Source organism: Mauremys mutica, chromosome 11, assembly GCF_020497125.1.
Source record: "Mauremys mutica isolate MM-2020 ecotype Southern chromosome 11, ASM2049712v1, whole genome shotgun sequence".
NCBI classification, from domain to species: Eukaryota; Metazoa; Chordata; order Testudines; family Geoemydidae; genus Mauremys; species Mauremys mutica.
The window spans coordinates 16,130,408-16,149,094 of record NC_059082.1 but is presented as its reverse complement, the minus strand read 5'-3'; the positions used below and the strand labels follow the sequence as shown (position 1 = coordinate 16,149,094).

Sequence of the window (18,687 nt, the reverse complement as noted above, 5' to 3'; positions counted from 1 at the left end):
CCCTCACACCAGGAAATAAAGCATCCCTGCTGGCCCCGGGAGACAAAGAATGATGTTGCAGAGAGAGAACAGTGCTCCTGCTGAGAGGCAAGACCTTAATTCCTCTTAGATTTGTAATTTCTTTACAATCAAAGCAGAACATGATCCAGTGTAGTGAAGTTAAAGATTGCAATGCAGTGTTATTGCAGAGATGAACCAGCACATACATGGATAGAGCAAGATAAAGTTGTATGAAGTTCTCTTTATCTATTAAAGTATATCCTAATAAAACCACCACCACTACCACCACAACGTCCCAAATTTGATACAGTAACATTTGCCTCCTCTCCATCTGGAATCCTGAGCAATAATGAAAAAAGGATTCTTATTTGTAGATTCTGTCTTTATGCCTACAGCGCATTTAGACAAAATGTTTTCATGGAATTACCTTCGAGTGAGATTAAAGTTATTGCAATTATTTGGGGGGGAGGGAAGAAGGCAGACCAGGATTTGGCCCTACCCCAGCTATTTTGCAGGGCTCTGGTCACACACCCACACCCACCCACCATTGCAGTAGAGAGTAGCCTACAGCCTTCTACCCTTTACACTACATCTACTGCTACGTGCCTTATGTCTACACTACATCTACTACTGCATGCATTCCTCTGTGCTGTGTGGCACAGAGCAGCATACCACCCACAATCTCAGTTTGTTCATCTGTATAATAGAAATAATACCACCCAGGTACATTGCAGAGATGTTGAGACAACTGTTTAGTCAGTGTCTGAACAGCACTATGAAAGTGTTTCTAGCCCATGCGACCTGAGAGCTACCTACAGTAAGTGCTAAATCTTATTACGTTTGTGCAAATGTAGGAAAATCTTTTACATGCCTTGAAATTAGAATGGACTCTGTTGTTGTAAAATATCCCCAAGGGAGTAAACTCCGCCTGTGCTTCTGGGTATTGTCCCTCAGACTGTCCGGTTGGAAGCCGGTGGAAGATGTACCATATCCCAACATCCTAAAACACAATAAAAAGGTTGAGACTCTGGAGCAGTACAATAAATTCTCAGATCCTATAGTATTTAGTTTTGCCAGCTGCACCAATATAAATACAGTATATGAAATCAAATTTTCAAAGAAACTTCTTACACAGCCTGCAAAATGAGCAGGCACCACTTTGTGCATACAAAACCAACACATCTGTCTACACAAGCTTACTCCGCTTGCATGCATAAATGCTCATCCGAGCACACACCTGCGGACTTTGCATGCACATATATTGGGGTATGAAGGAGAAGGGTAGATGAAATTTTGGCTTAGGGAACATACCATCATTCATACACAGGATTTGCATGTATAGCTGGGGTTCCAGTTCTTTATTAAACATTATTATTAAATACAATGGTCACCATTAAAGAGTCAACATTTGCCAACAGAAAACCACACATTTATTTCCTTCTTTACATAAGGGGAAACTGTGGTGTCACATATAAGGTTCTGTGCACATGGATGATCTCTGGACACAAACAGAACTTTCCAGTTCACTAGCAGTGATATTGTACCAGGTCAATAAATTACCTAATTGCCTTTGGCCTTATGCAGCAATAGGCACCCAGATTCTACATTAAAAATGTGATACCTTTCACACCAATGGCATCAATAAGTGGATTGAAGGTGATATATGGCCCTTGCTGGTTAAATTATATTACCTGAGCACCAGCTGCTGCATTCTCTATCAAATTGTTGTTTGGGTTAGCAATCCAGAATGTGCTGACAGCCCTGAAAATAAAAACACAAAATGATCCTAAGGAGTAACGAAACAGGAAGGGCTAAGCTTTTATAACATTGCATTAGACTTTAGCCACAACACTCCCATTGATTTTAAAACTCCATACATACTCTTCATGAAAAATAAAAGCAATGATGTCAGACATGTTCATTTATGGTCCTACATACTGAAAGCATTAAGTTATATGAGGCTATTCACACAAAAATCTGTGCTCTGTTAAAATCAAGTAAGGAAACCCGAGGTCATTTTTTCAAGAATTTGCTAGGGACAGAATTAAATAGCTATGGAAAATGTCTAAAAACTGAACTTCTGTTCTTCTTTAGAGCTGGGAGTGAGGGAGGAAGGTCTAACTCCTTACAGCTTTACGATCCATTCAGAAGGACACCAGAATAAGCATCCTCTGCAAACAGATTATTAATGGGATTAAAGAGCGATACTAATTCCTTTGCTCAAATTAAGGACACTATCAAGCAGAAAGATTCATGGTGGAACAGACAAAAGCTAGTTATATTTATGCAAACATTATGGTTTATTAAAGCAGATTTCCCTTTTTGTTTAAGAAAAATAAATTTGATGGACAATATATACCACATGTAAGGAAAAAATATATATAAGTATTTACTCATAGAAGCTAATTTGATCATTTTTAAATCAGAAAATTCTAACAAACATTTATTTCTTAACCATCCTATTGCATGTGTAGGGTTTCCATGCTCATGGGAACAGTCCTAAATCAACATGAGTATCCTAGTGGATTGGATGCTTTGCAAGAATGGCCCAAATACCTGCAATATACCTGTGTTAGCCACAACAGCACAGGAGTATTCCCAATGAAGTCAATGGGATTACTTGGGCAAGTAAAAATCATCAGGATGTGGCCCTTAAATTTTATCCCGGAAAATACAGGGGTCCTGGGCTAAACTATGCTCTCATCAGCAACCCTAGTTGAGTCAATAGGATCATATTCGTACCCATATTACAATGGACCATTTCTTCAGTTTGGATGTGTACTCCAGCCACCAATAATAAGGACTTTTTTTATTTCCTCTGAGCAAAGTGCAACAAAACATGGCTAATTATAACTTATGCTAATCTTTACATTTGATCCCCTAATGTATTCATGTGCTAATGGCTAATTTACTCTAGACGCTATGATCCAAATTCATCATTGGTGCAAAAAAAATTAAAAAAAAAAAAAGGGGGGGGGGGAGGGAACTCCCTTTGAAGTGAATGGGATTTATGTCTGCTTATGCCAGGCTGAAATGAGCCCCATTTATCAGACAGATTTCATGGAACCTTCATTATCCCAATTCAAAAGGATTCAGAGACGAGCAAAACACTATATTGTGTTTCTCTCTCACTAGAAACAGTGACAAGAATGGAACTCAATAAATAATTAATTGACTGAGATTCAGGTCTCTATTAGCACAGACCTCCATGACCCTCCACCTCAAGACACTTTACCTAGTAGCTAATATTTATTTAAAAAATAGAAACTTACAGTAGAAGCTAAATTGGTCACGACCCCAATAGTACCATGTGTCAAACTTGGGAAAACAAACCCCACTCTGTAAACACCTTAGTTTCACCTCAGTATCATAAATTTAGTACTTTCAAGACCAGATGCCAGATGCTATATAAAAGTGAAGACTTATTGTATTCGTTGAGGGCTTACATGCAGTCGGTGCTTGGTATAGGTACATAATTCCCATAGACATTGCTACGCATTGCGAGGCATGTGGCTTCATTGCGGTCTGAAGGCAAGATTGTTCCAGGCTTGGTAAGGAGGCCCAAATTGTGGTAAAATGTATTGCGTTGCTCCAGCCCATCTTCAAGGAAAAAACAGTGACCCAAAGTATCATAGCCAATAGTATCTTTCACCTGAACCAATTATACAAAGCATGGGTTACATGTTAACTACAAAGATATTTGTTATTGATAAACTTCAAAAACCTTTAAGACCAGTTTTGCCACCCTCACTCACACTGAATGGTATTTTCATCTGTGAGTAGTCCTGAAACTAAATCCAGAGTAAGATATACTCAGTAAGGGTAGGGTCACCAGATAGCTACTGTGGGGAAAAAAAAAAAGCCACCACTGGAAAAATGGGACGGGGGAAAAAATAGGCGCCTATATAAGAAAAAGTCCCCAAAAACTGGGACTGTCACTTTAAAAAACAGGACATCTGGTCACCCTAAGTAAAGGTGAACTAATTTGGCCCTTACTAAATTCAGGGTCTTATCTTCCTCACATTGCAGTCAACAGCAAAACTCCCATTAACTTTAATCTGATTAGGATCATATGCATAATTAATAGCAAATGCTGCAATTCTAGGTTTGAAACTGTACTGGATTCTATGTGAGAATATTTGATACAGATACAGTATTGTGATATTTATCAGCATGAGTATGTTACTCTAGATTTCTTTGAGATATTTCCCAAGTGGGCCTGGGGGGTCGGGGGTGAAGTGATTCAGTAAGTGTTTTAATGCAGAAAAATTTGCACTACTAAATTCAATAAGATGTTTCATCTACATTCTCTGGTTATTAATTCTCCTAATGATTTGCAGAGGTTGCAACCCATCATGTCTGCATTCTTAAGATTAACTTGACACGTGCACAAAAATATTTCATTAAAACATACTAAGACCAAGCGGACTTAGCATAAGCCTGCTTTGATGTACAGCATTACAGTGAGGATTTCTAAAATGTCTTCATAACTGAAAATACTAAAAATCAGACCAGTTAAAATACTGAGCATTTTTTGCCAAATCTTATTTGACAGGTTTCAATGAAACTTTTAAGCTAACTCTATACTTTAAATGTCAGCACATTTACTTGCAGTCTTTACATGGACATTACTCAAATCAAGGGCGGCTCTAGGATTTGCGCTGCCCCAAGCACGGCGGCATGCCGCGGGGGGCGCTCTGGCGGTCGCCGGTCCCGTGGCTCCGGTGGCCCTCCCGCAGGCGTGCCTGGGGATTCTCCGCAGGCATGCCTGCGGGAGGGCCACCGGAGCCGCCTGCCGCCCTCCCACGGGACGCCGCCCCAAGCGCGCGCTTGGCGCACTGGGGTCTGGAGCCGGCCCTGACTCAAATTGAGGTCAGTGGGAATTTTGCATGTATAAGGAGCAAGACTAAATAATATGACCCTACACGGTTTCCTCTAGATACAGAGGGATAGTTAAACCAGATATAGTATATGAATCTGCGGAAAAGGATGATTATTATTGTAAGTGTACTTGTATTCAGTGTTTATCTACTGTATACAAGTATACTTACAGTATATGAATCAGGAAAGCAGTATGAGAATTGTATGGTACAGACTTATATAATAATTTCAAGTGACACAGTTGCCAATTCCCACTGGCATTCATTTTCCCCTGATAATCAACTCTCTAAATTGGAATCAGCAGCTTTTGTATCTGTCTCAATGAGATGTCTAGAGAGCACTTAATATACAGGCAAAAAAAACCACAACACACACACACACTTCTCTTACCGACTGCAGTTTTTGGAAGCCCACTGACAATATTCCCACTCAGAATTCAGGAGCACATGCTCAGACTGAGAGGGTCAGTTGCAACAAGCCTGAGCAATCTAGAAGCAGTGGCACTGAGGAGAGTGCTAGTCAGTTCAGCCTTGCTAACAGATAGCTAAACCCATTTCTGAGCTAACAATGCCACATGTCTTTGCCAACCTCCTAAGAATGGTAATGTTCTATCTAAATATGTCCTTTAGTGTGATGGGCAGGAACAGTGCTGAGGATGCTTTCAATCAGCAGTGAGCTAAGGAATAAACACATAAGACCAAGTACTCCTCTTTGGAAGAAAATAATGATTAACAATAAATCTCTCCATGCCAGAAAGACAGAATTTCAGTTGCATCCTTAATTCTCATGGATCTGGCTGAGGGTTGCAAACTTGGATTTTAGATCCATGGTGAATGATGAGCCAAAAGCTGACCCTGTGCCTTGAAGCAAGATTTAACTTTTAATTCAGGTGGGTTTTTTGTTTAAGCCAGAACAAGACAGGAGCTCCCTAGCAATTTTAATATCTGAAACTACACTGACCACACACCTAATTGGGAATAACACTGTTTAAAGATCATTTATATTTGCACTGAAAAAAATCAGGGTCCAAAGAAATAGTCCTGCAATCATAATTTTGGCCTGATTATCCTGGTGTATTCATTAATATATATTACAGATCGAAACCAAAGGTTTGGAAAAGAAGTACCGTACTACCTATCACACTGTGATATTGGGAGTAGCAGACTATTGTATGTTTAAGAATGAAACTGTGTCCACTCAGTAGCCTTGTGTTCCAGTAGTGTTTCCAATATCAGATAATTAGGATGCTTCCAAATGCTGAATTATATATAGCTCAGCAATACAATATAAGTGACCTTCATGCTCTGCAACTTTATACAGTAATGACTACAGTGTTCGGTGGCATGTGTTGTGCATGTCAGTGAAGTAGCAGGCATGTCACAACCCGCTTTTCAGCTGTGATAAGTAACCTAAACTGTGCTGCGAGGCTGCTGACTGTGTGCCATGTCTGTGCCATGTCACAAAGAGCTGACATCGGACGTGGCTTTCATCTTGTTGACAGGTACACAATTGTGCCACAAAATGCTGCATCTCACCTCATATTTTACTAAGTGCTCCAGTTTATTCATTCATGATAGCATAGAACTGGGGGGAAACCCTGTATCAAAGTTTCTCTTCTCCAAACTCTGAAGCATCACAACATAAGGCCAAATTAATGTGCATATTATATATATTTTAACATATTACTCAATTGTTCATGCACTGAGATATTTGTTCCCGTCTGAAACCTCAGATTGGTCTGAGAGGACTAGCTATAGATTTATTTTAATTACTGCACTGGAACAAAATGATTTCCTTCACAGATTCAGCTAGTACATTTATCTACTCATTGATCTGGGGACTCAGAGCCTTTGCAAACCCATATGCTATCCCCTGCAGGGCTAGATTTTGCATTTGGGTTTCTAATTTAGTTGACAGATGTGGAATCTCAGTCAAACAGCTCCCTACTGACTACACTTTTGACAAGTCTCAAGAGCGCAAGTTATTCCAGTTAGGTCAACATTAATATATCCTCTAATTGTTCATCTGATTCAAAAGGTCTAATATAAATAAATGATTATATTTGTGAGGAAGGAAAAGGAAGACACTACTTATTCCATCAACTTTTGGAGGTTCTGCCAACACAAACACTTAAGATATGAGGAACCAATCAACCCTTTTTGGAGGAGATCTGGCCAATGCAAACAGATCTTCAGGCCCACAGAAGGTGCTTTCAGCCCCTGACTCACTTACAAGTACAGTACCAAATGGGCACATACTGCAAAAGCAGTATTAATATGTACATGTATAGGAGCAAGAACAACGTTTCATGAAGAGTGCATAGGGATCATGGATAGATCAGGGTGGGGGAGGATTATGACTAAACACAGGTAACATGCCCCACAAGTACTTCCCTGCCAGTGGGGCCTCACTTCAGCACACCATGCTATTTCATGGGGGGGTAAGGAAAACATGGAGATGCAGTGGAGAAGTTTCCTGAACAAATCTTGGCACTTTCTTGGTTGGGTGCACAGTTTCTGGTAAGCCCCTTTCCACAGTAACCTCTGCCATAGAGTTTGACCCAACGCCAAATTCCCAAGCTCTGTTGTTTTTGCAGTGGGCATTTTGGCCCTTCTTGCTCACATTTCTTCCCCCTTGGTTTTACAAATATTTTTGTATTAGTCCAACATTGTTCCTGGCTTCAACTATAGCTCTTGATTGTATCACTGTTGCAAATTCCAAGATCGGTAACTTTACCATGTGTTGATGAAGATGACTGTGACAGTGTGAAACTTTCACTGAACAGATTGCTCAGAACAATCAAAGATTTCACTATCTAATCATTCTTAATTATAAACATAATACACAGAACTTGACATTTCTTTCAACTAGTAGGGCCACTATAGTGTCAATTCTAAAATTTAACCATTTCAAGGTTCAATCCAACAGATACACTAGGAAAAAAAAGTCACACTTCAAAATACGTAATTGCATGGCGTTAACGTGTGTCAGGACATATTACACATTTTTTTAACGTTCAGCAAAATAAAAGAAGTAGTTTGTCAGTAAAATGTATCTCTTACCAGAAGGCCATGTGTTCCATGAATGGCAACACACCTAGAGAAACAGTGGTGTATGGCCAGATTATCAAGGTAAGTAGGGGATTCATAGCCTCCTTTCTCATCCACGTCTCCAGTCAAGTGAAAATGAACGGGATAGCTGCCCAGTATTTGCTGCCCCATGTTTTTTAATTCCACCCCTGCCATGTGAACGGAGGTAAAATTCCTTTGGATCTATTGAGACAAATACAGACCTAAGGAAAGAATTTGCAGTACAAGAGTGTGACAGCAAAAAAACCAAACAATTGTTAAACAAGCATCAAGTAACAAAGTGCTTGATCCTGCAAAGTGCTAATCTGCTTCCACTGACTTCAGTATAGGATTGGGCCCAAAGGTTGCATCTTTCTACATCTGTCTCAACTTCCCAAATACCGAATGGGTAGTGGTGTCCAAAATGAATAGTCTTGAACCATTTATAGACTTTATTCCTGGCAATATACACACTTATTTAATAGCTACAGAAAAAAAAATACTACTGCCAGCTACCAAAAAGTCATATTCAACATCTTTAAGGTGCCACCAAAAGTCTATATTTCCTGGTAGCTACATCTCAATCAAATGCTATTGGGCTAGATCCTCTGCATAGCGCAATTGATTTCAGCACCTCACCTCGCTGAGGGTACTCTGATTAACATCAGCTGAGGGTCCATCCAGTTATTTGGAGGGGAAAAGGGGGGGGGGGAACAAAAACAACAACAACAACAAAAACCAACAACCACCTCTCCAAAAAACACAATGGCCCAGATTGTGATTGGGATCTGCATGGCTGCACAGAGGTAAAGCTCTAGCGTGGATCCTTGCTTCCTTGAACAGCTGCCCAGGGGCCACTCACAATAGTAGACATTGTGCTCTGGAAAACACAGGGAATGCTTGCTCCCACTATCCTACAGAGATGAGTACACTGAAAGTGAAAAGGGATGTGAACATGGGATCAGGGCCCACCCCACCACCACATGGGCCTGTGAAGCAGGCTTGATGCACTGAGGGATGCAGTGCTCCATCCTAGTGAATAAAGCAAACTGTGCCTCTGGAGGGAGTAAAGTCTCCTTCTTGGGTAGTGTAACTTCCCAATGACCCCCACTCAGGGCTATGGCTTACAAAAAATGAACTAACCCAGAGGAAGATAGAAGTGTATATTACACCTTATATTAGAGGTGAGCCAGAGGGTGTAATTTCATTGTGGATCAAATAGCTCAAATAGCTAATTTGCAAATAGCTCAATAACCTTTTAGTATTCTCTCTCATTACATACAAATACATACCTGCTGTACCTGGGGAAAAAACTGTCATTTTACATTACTCATGTATAAAGTTGGATAGTAAATAAATATCTGAAGTTGAGAGAGAGGACAAAAGCCACTTACTTTAATCTGTCCTCCGAATGTGTCATAGGAGAAAAACTGGCATTGATTTTGTCCATAACAAGAGTCCTCCATTTCTCCCTGAATAAGTATATTTCTAGTCAGGAGACCAACTTCTGCCCTCATGTCTATGCCATCTACAACTTCCCCGATATGAAGATAAAGTGGGCTGCCTGTGGGGAAAAAAAAGTTATATTTGAATTTAGCTAAGTTTACTATCTTCATTCACCACACAGTTCTAAACACATACACAATTTTCTCACAAGATTCAGTCAGTCATTTTAATTATAATAAATTTCTATGTGTTTCACAACTGTGAAGGGTCAGATCCTGCAAGTGCTTATGTTGAAATCACTAAGCAACCAGCCAGCAAACACCGGCGAGTAGTCTCATTGCCTTCAATGGACAACACTTTTTTGTGTAAATTTACATGCCTAAGTATTTGCAGGACTGGGCCCCAATTTTGCAAACTTCAGCTAAAGTGGAGTTAAAAAGTGACAAATATTTTTTGCACAGAAATAGCTTAAGAACGTATTTCATACCATCAATCTTCACTTGATTACTTTTACATTCAGGGCAAGGAAGGAGATTAAATTCTTCAGCTTGATGCATGGAATAGTCAGTGCTAGCAATGACTATCCTATCACCAGGTAGCCAACTTGTAACCTCATCCACTAAGTTAAGAATTATGCCTTTGGACACTTCCACTCTAAATCCATTATAAGGAATTCCTAGGGGGAAAAACAGTCAGTTATTCTTTACTGCTGTGTACCAGTGCATTTTGGATAATTGCATAGAGTATCTACTCAATCAATTAATGAAATAATTCAAGGTCTCATATCCTTTTATGGGGCATAAAGACTATGCCCAATTATTATTTCATGACACTTTTTGTCTGTGATCCCCATGCATCTGACCAAGTTCTATAATATTAGTCTAAATTAGTTCAGATTTTAATGGCAGAAGAAAAAAGAAAAGAGCACACTATACCTTTTACCCATCCACTGAAAGCAGTGACTCTAAAATTGATTCCTTCATAGGTTTGAAAATCTCTTCCTGCTATTGCTATCCCAGTTGTTCCAGTCCCTTGATACTGTTTTCTATCTTCTGTTGTTGAAAACTGACCACCTCCAAGGATCCCAACCAGAGCCCAGGGCTGCCTGAGTAAGATCAAGAAGAGTCTGATCATATTGACAGAAATACACCCTGTACCCCACAACCTTGAAAGGGCCTTTGTACACAGAGTCCCTGTTACAGAAAGTATTCTTAAAATAAAGCAAGCCTGGATTCTAGAATAGTCTCCCACACAGCTCCCTTAATGGCTGTTTTCTTTAATATTTTATACACCAGTGGCTTGAAAAATATTATTTTTTCCCATTTACAGAAGTTTGCTTGCTTTGATCTTATTAGTACACTATGCACCTGGGTATGAGTTTATACATAGTTTGGCGATCGTGCTTGTTAAAAGTAACGTTGAATTCAAAAACCCTCTTAGATGATAGGGAGTTCCTCTTACAATCTGGAGCTGACAGCTGTCAGCTGTTAGGAAAGAGGCCCAGGAGCTGTCCATGGTGGCGCTACAGGTTTCCTAACGCCTCCCTGCCACGTGTCCGATAACAAAAGCTCTGCCCTGGAACACACACACACACTCTAGCGCTGACAGACACCATGTTCATGTCCTTGTGGAAAAGCCTGATCCGGACCCCGAAAAAAGTTAGTTCTAGCCCGGTGTCCCCCTCTTTGGCGGCCACACACTAGTGCTGACTTCCCGCAGAATCAGCCAGCCTGGGGCTAGTTTGCGTTTAGCTTGCGTTGTGACCCCAGGCTGGACCAGAGGGACACGTGGACTAGGCTACAGCACATTCAATATTCTCTGCCCAGAGGGCGAGGACTGAAGATTTGGGGCTCGTGCATGATTTCCGCGCGGGACTGAAGCAAATCTCCACCCGAACACCCCGCCCCGGTCTCACCTGTACCCCAGATGCAGGATGTGTTTGCTATGCAGAAGCTCCTTGAGGAGGAGTCGGGTCTCCAGAGTCAAACTCTTCGCGGCTGAGTCTCCTACTGCGGCTGCCACCACCTTGCCCGGAGCTTGGGTGGCTAGAAACTCCCGCAGCCTCCTGCTCTCATCGGCCAGCAGGTGCGTGTCAAAGCGAGCAGCGGCCACCACCTGGGCTGTGTCCGCATCAATGATCCGGATGTTGAGGCCTCGGCTGCTCCAGCGCTTCTCGGACTGGTAGGATCCATAGGGGAGCCCGCCCGCGTACAGGGTTTGGTCCAGCAGCGTCCAGGAGCGAGGCTTCCTCCCGTGTAATTCCAGGGTCCCCCCTCTGTCCACGCCCAGGAATTTCTTTCCGTAGTTCTCCACCTCCGGCTCCTCGGTGGCCTTCCCGTACAGCGAGATGGTGGCCCGGGAGCGGTAGGGGCACCGCGGGGAGCCAATGTGCAGCGCCCCGCCAGCCTGAATAAGGATGTAGCGGGCCCTTAAGGCGATGGGCTGCTGCTGATCTGCAAACACCAGCGCCCCTGGAAGGGAAGTGGGGAGACTCGCAGCGACTCCTGCCCGGCTTTGCTGGGCACCTGGCAGCCCGGCTAGCAGGGCGCAAGCCCCCTTCAGCCACCGGCAGGCGCGGCACACAGGATCCCGGGGGCTGCAAGCGGAGGGGACCAGTGCAAATCTCCCCGACACGCCAGGACCCCCGCCCCCATCCAGGCTACGGGTAAGGCTCGGAGCCGGGGGACGCCCAGGTTTAGTGTCCAGTGACGCCCCCCCTTGAGGGGATCATCCCAGCGGGTCAGGCCCCCGCGGTTCCCTGGGGGCCTGCTCCCTTCCCAGGTTCTGGCCATGCCCGGCTGCAGCTCTCCCCCCAGACAGGGCTCCGAGCGGCTGGCCAGGCTCAGGGGAAGGCGGGCGCCAGGCCCCTGTTGGCTCCTTACCTCCGTCCTGAATGCGCAGCGAGTGGAAAGTCGCGGAGCTCTCCAGCCTCAGGGCCTCCCCCCTGCCGATGACCACCGAGCGGCTGCCGTCGTGCCCGGGGCGCCAGGGAGTCAGGTGCGGGGCGCGCTCGGGACACGGCCCTGCAACATACAGGCGCACACGCCGGTTCAGTGCAGCCCGCCGCGCTCTGCCCGCAGCCCGGCTCCGAGCCCGGGGGATACGCACCTGTTGCGCCGGAGTTCGCCGCTCCACCCCTCTGGCAGGGGGCTGGGGGCAGGCCCAGGCGAGGAGACGGGCCGGGAGGAGGAGGAGGCCGCAGCACTGGCGAGACGCCCCCCGAGGCTCCTTGGTCGCGCTCGGACTCGTGCGCCCCCGGGGAGCCGCGGTTCCATCCGGTCCTTGAGCCCTGCCCGGCTCGCGGCGGGGCTTTGCCGGCCGGAGCCCGGAGGAGCAGCAGGCACCTGCTGCCCGGGCCGGAGGATCCCCCAGGCGAAGGTGGCAGCGGCTGGGATCGCCCCGCACGCGGCGGGCGATGGACGCGCCAAGCCCCAGAGACAGACACAGACACTTCGTTCAAAGCCTTTTATTCCCACCGGCCCCCGCTCTCCGGCGCCCCTGCGGAGTAAAGCGGCGCTGGGTAAACGCTCCCCGGCCCGCAGGCACGTGGGCTCCGGCGCAGACACAGCGACGTCCCCCGGCAAAACCCAGCCCAGCCGCGGCACCGGACAGGACGCAGCGACAGAGCCGGGCCGCCGCGGGGCAGAGCCGCCAGGGGACCAACGTGCTCCGAGCCGCTTACCGAGCCACGGCTGCTAGGCAGGGCTCCCTCCGCCGCTCCACGGACCGGACCGGGGACAGCTGGCGGGCGCTGAGGTGAAAGCGGCTCCTGAGCGCCCGGCCGCTTCTCCAATCCGGCCGGGCTCCCCAGCCTCCCTATTTATAGCCCATCTCCCGGCCTCCGGCGCGGCCCCCGCTGTTTACAGCCGCCGAGCCGCTGGCTCCGCCCACCCCGGTGACGCCGGCTCCTCCTGGACCCGCCGTGCGGCTCCCCAGATGGCAGGAGCCGAGCCGAGCTCCCGCCGGCGGGCATCCCCGCCCGGCCTGCAGGGGGCGCGCGCCGAGCGTTCCGCGCGCACGTGGCCGGACCTGTCAGGCGGCTGCAAGAAATTCCCTGAAACGGGGAGTGGGGGAGAGGTGCCCATTCCCTGCTAACATCAGAGTGTCCCCTGCGGGTTGCAGCTGCCGCCTCTCTGCTACCTTCCAGTGAGGGTCAGACGGAGGGAACGGGTGGCTTGGACTTCCTCTGTCGCTTGCACAGTACAGGCTTCACCTTAAAGCTACCTGGGGGCCCTTATCCTCACCGGCAGGGAGCTAAACTTTTCTGCAGGGAAATCGGTAGAGGCGGTGAGCAGTAAAGGGAAAGCTGTTGCCAGACACACAGGCTGGGAAGCCCCAGGCTACATGCTTAAGGAGTGAGGTGGGTTCCTCTTGCTACCCTAAACAAAGGCTGTAGGCAAAGTAGGTGGCAAGGGACACCTGCCTAGGACCAGATTTGGATGGCTAAGGATAATTTAGAGAGACAAAGTGGCGAGGTTATATCTTTTATTGGACCGATTTCTGTTGGTGAGAGAAAAGTTTTGGAGCTTACAGAGAGCTCTTCCTTTGGCAGTTAATCTTGCAAAATCAGTCTAATTAAATCAGCCTCACCCTTTTCTCCGGGATGTGTAGCCGGAGGGCAGCTGGGAATGACTTTTTGTTTAAAGAACTCCAATGGGGAGGACTCAGAACAAGAATGCATGAAAATTGCAGGAGGTAGGATACCACTGGTCTGAGGCTGACACACCCATGGAGAGGTCATCCGTCCCACAACAGTCACTGTAATGCTGTAGAAAATACCTTCAGGGGTTATTCCAACAAGTCTTGGGCCTGATCCAATGGGCTTTGGATCAGGTCCCTTGCTCTTAAATGATCTGCTCCTGCTCCCATTGATTGCAGTAGTCTTTAGACTGGAGTAGAAAGTCCATTTCAGATTCCATTTTTTTTTCTGAATCAAAGTTATCAGTATTTCTTATGCTGTTAAATGCAGCATAAAAGACCAGAGATTCTGCCAGGCAATATGTAAATATATTTGAGCACAGATTTGTGGCCACTGAGCTAATTCATTCCCTCATCAAATCCTTCACTAACCATTTAAAAAACCTCAATCCAGAGGAGAGGGACAGCTGGAAGTGAGGAGGCAAATCTACCAGCCACAAATACCACAAAGAGCCAAGGCTAAAGAGGAGCCCACTGTGCAAAGCCATAAGTGCTGCTGATCATGAACAATAAGGGAAGGGAGATACATTCATGTGCCATCATCTGGTCTCACTGTTTCAATCTGTTGCCTCAAAAAGATTTCTTCTGACGTAGGGGACAGGACCAATTAAATTGTTTGGAGATCTCTGGAGTCTGAATTCACCTGTCGTAAATGTGCAGAATTTCAGGTAAAAGAGAACTAGAACTTATTTTCCATAGGCATTTATCCAAATGTCCGTTGCATCCCCTGACTGTCGTATTCACCTTCAACTAAAATGTTCATTCTAGAGGAAAATAAAGGTTAATAGACTTGACGAAAATAAAAATAACAGGTTGAGAAATTATATTCAAGCTGTATGTATTATGCTAATACATCAGTACTGGAACTAAATGTATTAAAGGCCTGGGTTATCACTAAATGAGCCCCCTCCCAGCCTACACTTGCCTTAGGGTCCTATGCAACAGTCATTACTTAGGCCAAATTCTCTCTGATTTCAGAGGGACTTTTGCCAGAGGAAGAACTGCAGGCTCAGCCTTTAAATCTTTATTCGTATGCTTGCAGAGATCTCCGGATTCTTAGATTTAAGTAATTTCCAAAATCTCTCTCTCTCAGTGGTGTTAGTAGCAGCACAGCTATCATGGTTTGATTCTTTTCCTGAGGAAAAGGTTGCCTTGAGGTGAGCAATTTAGAGGCAATTTTCTCCCAGTATTGAAAAGTTCCTAACTGGCATGTGGGCAAAACTGTGGAACAAATTAGACTAGAAACATCTCTATGCTTTTCTGAGAATCCACTTCAGGACTATTTAGGAAATATTACTATCCAAGAGCTGACACTAAAGAGGTGAAATGGGGCAGATTTCACCCTTGACAAACCTCGTTTTCAGGATTATTTTTCTTTTTCAAATAAACTCCAGATTAAAGTTTACACAATACTCTTCAACTACGCAAGATGTTCTCTCAGCACAAGAACATTTCCAACCATGCAAACATCCTCACACCTTCACACAGGAAGACAGAACATCCTGTCTCATCAGCCTTTCCTAGCAAAAGGACCTCATTTTGCTGTTACTCTTACTCTTTTTTTTAGGCTAATCAGTAGTAATCCATCCTGATAAAAACAAAATGGGTCATGCCATTCTTTCCTAATGGACTACCTGATATTAGGAAACTTTTAACAATCCAAGCCCCAACATGTTGCAATAAATGTAATATTTTGCATGAAAAGTTTAATTGGATTGACTGGGATCTAGTGAGGTCTCATTTAAAGGGAATGACAAAAAAATAGCTGATTCATGATGGAGACATTTTGACTAATAGTTTGTTCCCACAATGCCCCTGACTTTCTTCTGGCAGTAGACACAAAATTCACACAGGAACGAAGGGATGGTACTTCCTGTGTAAGCACTTTCCTCCCTGGTAAACTCCCTCTGTGAATGATATCCTGTTTCCTTAATACTGCTCAGAGGGTGGAAGGAAAAGCAGGGTCAGTTTTCACTAAGTAGTTCCCATGGAATAGTTTGAACAAAAGTACCCTACCTAACGCAGTCCCTGTTTCTACAACACAACCCAGTCTGTCTACTTTAGATAAAAACTGGATGCTCAAGACAGTTTTCAAATGCACACAATACACATACACATTAGCATAAATTATATAAATAGCTTGGGCAACATATGTGTATGTATCTATGCACACATTAAATATATACATGTATACACACACACACATATATATATATATATATATATAAATAGAGAGAGAATGAATTAGTGTTTTGATCTGTATTGTTTTGATATTCTTTTTTAATATTTCTTAATTACATAGATATAAAATCAGAAGCTACAAAAAAGCCAATAGACTGGTTTACCAGATAGGGATGGTCCACATCTGGTTTTAAATTCTACCAACAGGGGTCACCCTTGCACATGGTTAGCATACTCAGTCCTAATATCTTTCAGATGATCTCTCCAGGGCCCTTTTCATGAACAATACTGAGTAAGTCTTATTCCAGGATTTGTACTGAATTAACTGCTTGCAAGGATCACTTAAACCACTATACTTGCTATGACTGCCGGTTTAGGCTGGAATGGGTCAAAGCAGGAATCCATTTCATAAGAATTCATATATAATGTGACACTTCATCCTGAAAATGGATAACACGAGTCTCCAACTTATACGCCACCATTAAAACACAACGTATTTTCAATAACTAAATATAAAACTTGCCTCTTCTCATCTGCAAATGCTACTGAATATTCTGTGCTGATATTTGTTTTCTCAACAAAAGTTATATTACTTGCATCTCTCTGTAGGCAAATACATTCAGTTTAGTCTTGAGAAAATCAGAATACATCAAAGTATTTCAATTTGTTCTAATGGCTTAAAAACGTCAGTACAACCACCTCATCCAGAAATGCTTTGTATAATACACAACAAATTATTGATCATTATTTGTATTAAAGTAACACTCCAAGACCCCTGTCAGAATTGGGGGGGGGGGGCATTGTGCTGGACATTGCACAGCCATAACATTCCCTTTAATGGCTCTTGACTTTCAGAGGTGGTCTTCTAACAGAATGCTACTCAACTTTTCCAGGCAACTGTACCAATTAACCTGTCAGTCAGTGACCTCTACAGTCTGCATCCAGAATCTTTCTAGCATCCCCAACTCTGCAGCCAGCAAATTCTCCTTTCTCCTACCTACCTTAATGGATCCTTTCCTACTAGATTTTGAACACCTTCATCTCCCACTAAAGTCAATATGGAAATTCAGGTGCTCAGCATTTCACAGGAGATGCTTCACAATGCACTTTGCCAGTTTGGGCGTTTAATAATGAACACTGGGTCAAGGCTTTTACAGGGCCGCAGTGAGACACCTATAACCCTCTCCTACTGGATTCTGCATGATCCTGTCTGCTTGTAGCAAACTATCAGCACAACAGGCCAGATTGCAGGAGGCTGGTTTACAGCAGCCCATGCTCCACTGTGGGTTACAGGTCAGACAAGGGAATGAGAAGCGGGCAGCAGTGTCAGAACAGAGGCAGAATATCAAGCCTTTCATTAAGGGGCTGATCCTATAACCCATGCCATTAATCCCACTGAAGCCAGTGAGTAAGCATTGCAGGAACGGGCCTTATGGTGTGGGAGGAAATGGAAAGAGGGGAGGAAGATGGGCAACCAAGTACTAATCAATGGCAAAAGCTGGAAGCACCAGTGCTTAGAAGCCACCATTCTAACATGTATCCTTAAGCTCATAGGTGAATCAATTAAACATCATTTGTCACATGAGGCTGGTAAACATAGAGGCAAGCAGAAAATGTTAAGAACGCAGGAAACATGCATTCTCCTTAGATACGTACCACTTTGTTTCACTTCAGACTTAAACAACATTCTCCTTGTTTTAAGCATTTGCTTCTTTAGTAGTGAGAAGGCTTTGGATTGCTGGGCCTCAGCCAATACTCCCATATCCCTGAGGACCTTAAGCACACGGTATAACAACAGTGGCTTCAGTTTAGATTGCAGCAGCTTGAGAGGGTTGATCTGAATTTTGGGTGGGTTGACTTCCTTATCACAGTTATGAAATCGAAATATACTCCAAGCAAGCTTAGGTCCAAAGGCATCCATAAAAACATATCTGTAAAGCTTAAGGAGCATGTCACAGGATAACTGCTCTTCCTTTGATTTCTGAGTCAGGTTCTGATTTGTTACCAACCTTCTTCTTTCCTCATGACTTACAAGAGCATTACTTCTAAGAAGGCTGTAGAGTTTATATGAGCCAGGAGTCCCTGGGAGAATTTTCTTACCGTGAAATAGTCCTTCATAATCCAGATCCCACAAAGAACTGTTGGGATTCAGGCTATTTTCTGAAATAATCATAAATACAGTAAAAACCTATTAGGCATAACCATGGAAGAACATATTTCCTCCTAGCAGAGTTATAAAAATATACATTTAAGAATGTTTCACTATATTACTGAATATATTTTGGCTTACTGCACCAAAAATGTATTTTGGCAGACTTACTGTATGTATGAATAGCCAAATGAATAGACTACAATGATGACTCCTGTATTTTAGCTATTGGTGCTTTACTCTGGTCAAAGATTGTAATCTAAG

At 44.1% G+C, this 18,687-nt stretch overlaps 2 protein-coding genes across 2 annotated transcripts in view; both read right to left on the bottom strand.

The window, feature by feature from the left end:
• Positions 1 to 13,163, bottom strand: part of LOC123344548 (cell migration inducing hyaluronidase 1) — a 144,030-nt gene extending 130,867 nt beyond the window's left edge. The window contains exon 1 of the mRNA XM_044980893.1: positions 13,078 to 13,163. The gene's annotated coding sequence lies outside the window, so the exon portion shown is untranslated. The remainder of the gene's footprint in view (positions 1 to 13,077) is intronic.
• Positions 1 to 18,687, bottom strand: part of LOC123344547 (cell surface hyaluronidase-like) — a 77,063-nt gene that overhangs the window by 52,127 nt on the left and 6,249 nt on the right. The window contains exons 3-12 of the mRNA XM_044980892.1: positions 18,375 to 18,434; positions 12,278 to 12,418; positions 11,311 to 11,866; positions 10,331 to 10,500; positions 9,883 to 10,071; positions 9,344 to 9,513; positions 7,944 to 8,153; positions 3,447 to 3,652; positions 1,692 to 1,761; positions 872 to 1,000 (exon numbers count right to left, since the gene is read on the bottom strand). Coding sequence (XP_044836827.1) covers positions 872 to 1,000; positions 1,692 to 1,761; positions 3,447 to 3,652; positions 7,944 to 8,153; positions 9,344 to 9,513; positions 9,883 to 10,071; positions 10,331 to 10,500; positions 11,311 to 11,866; positions 12,278 to 12,418; positions 18,375 to 18,434 — 1,901 coding nt within the window. The remainder of the gene's footprint in view (positions 1 to 871; positions 1,001 to 1,691; positions 1,762 to 3,446; positions 3,653 to 7,943; positions 8,154 to 9,343; positions 9,514 to 9,882; positions 10,072 to 10,330; positions 10,501 to 11,310; positions 11,867 to 12,277; positions 12,419 to 18,374; positions 18,435 to 18,687) is intronic.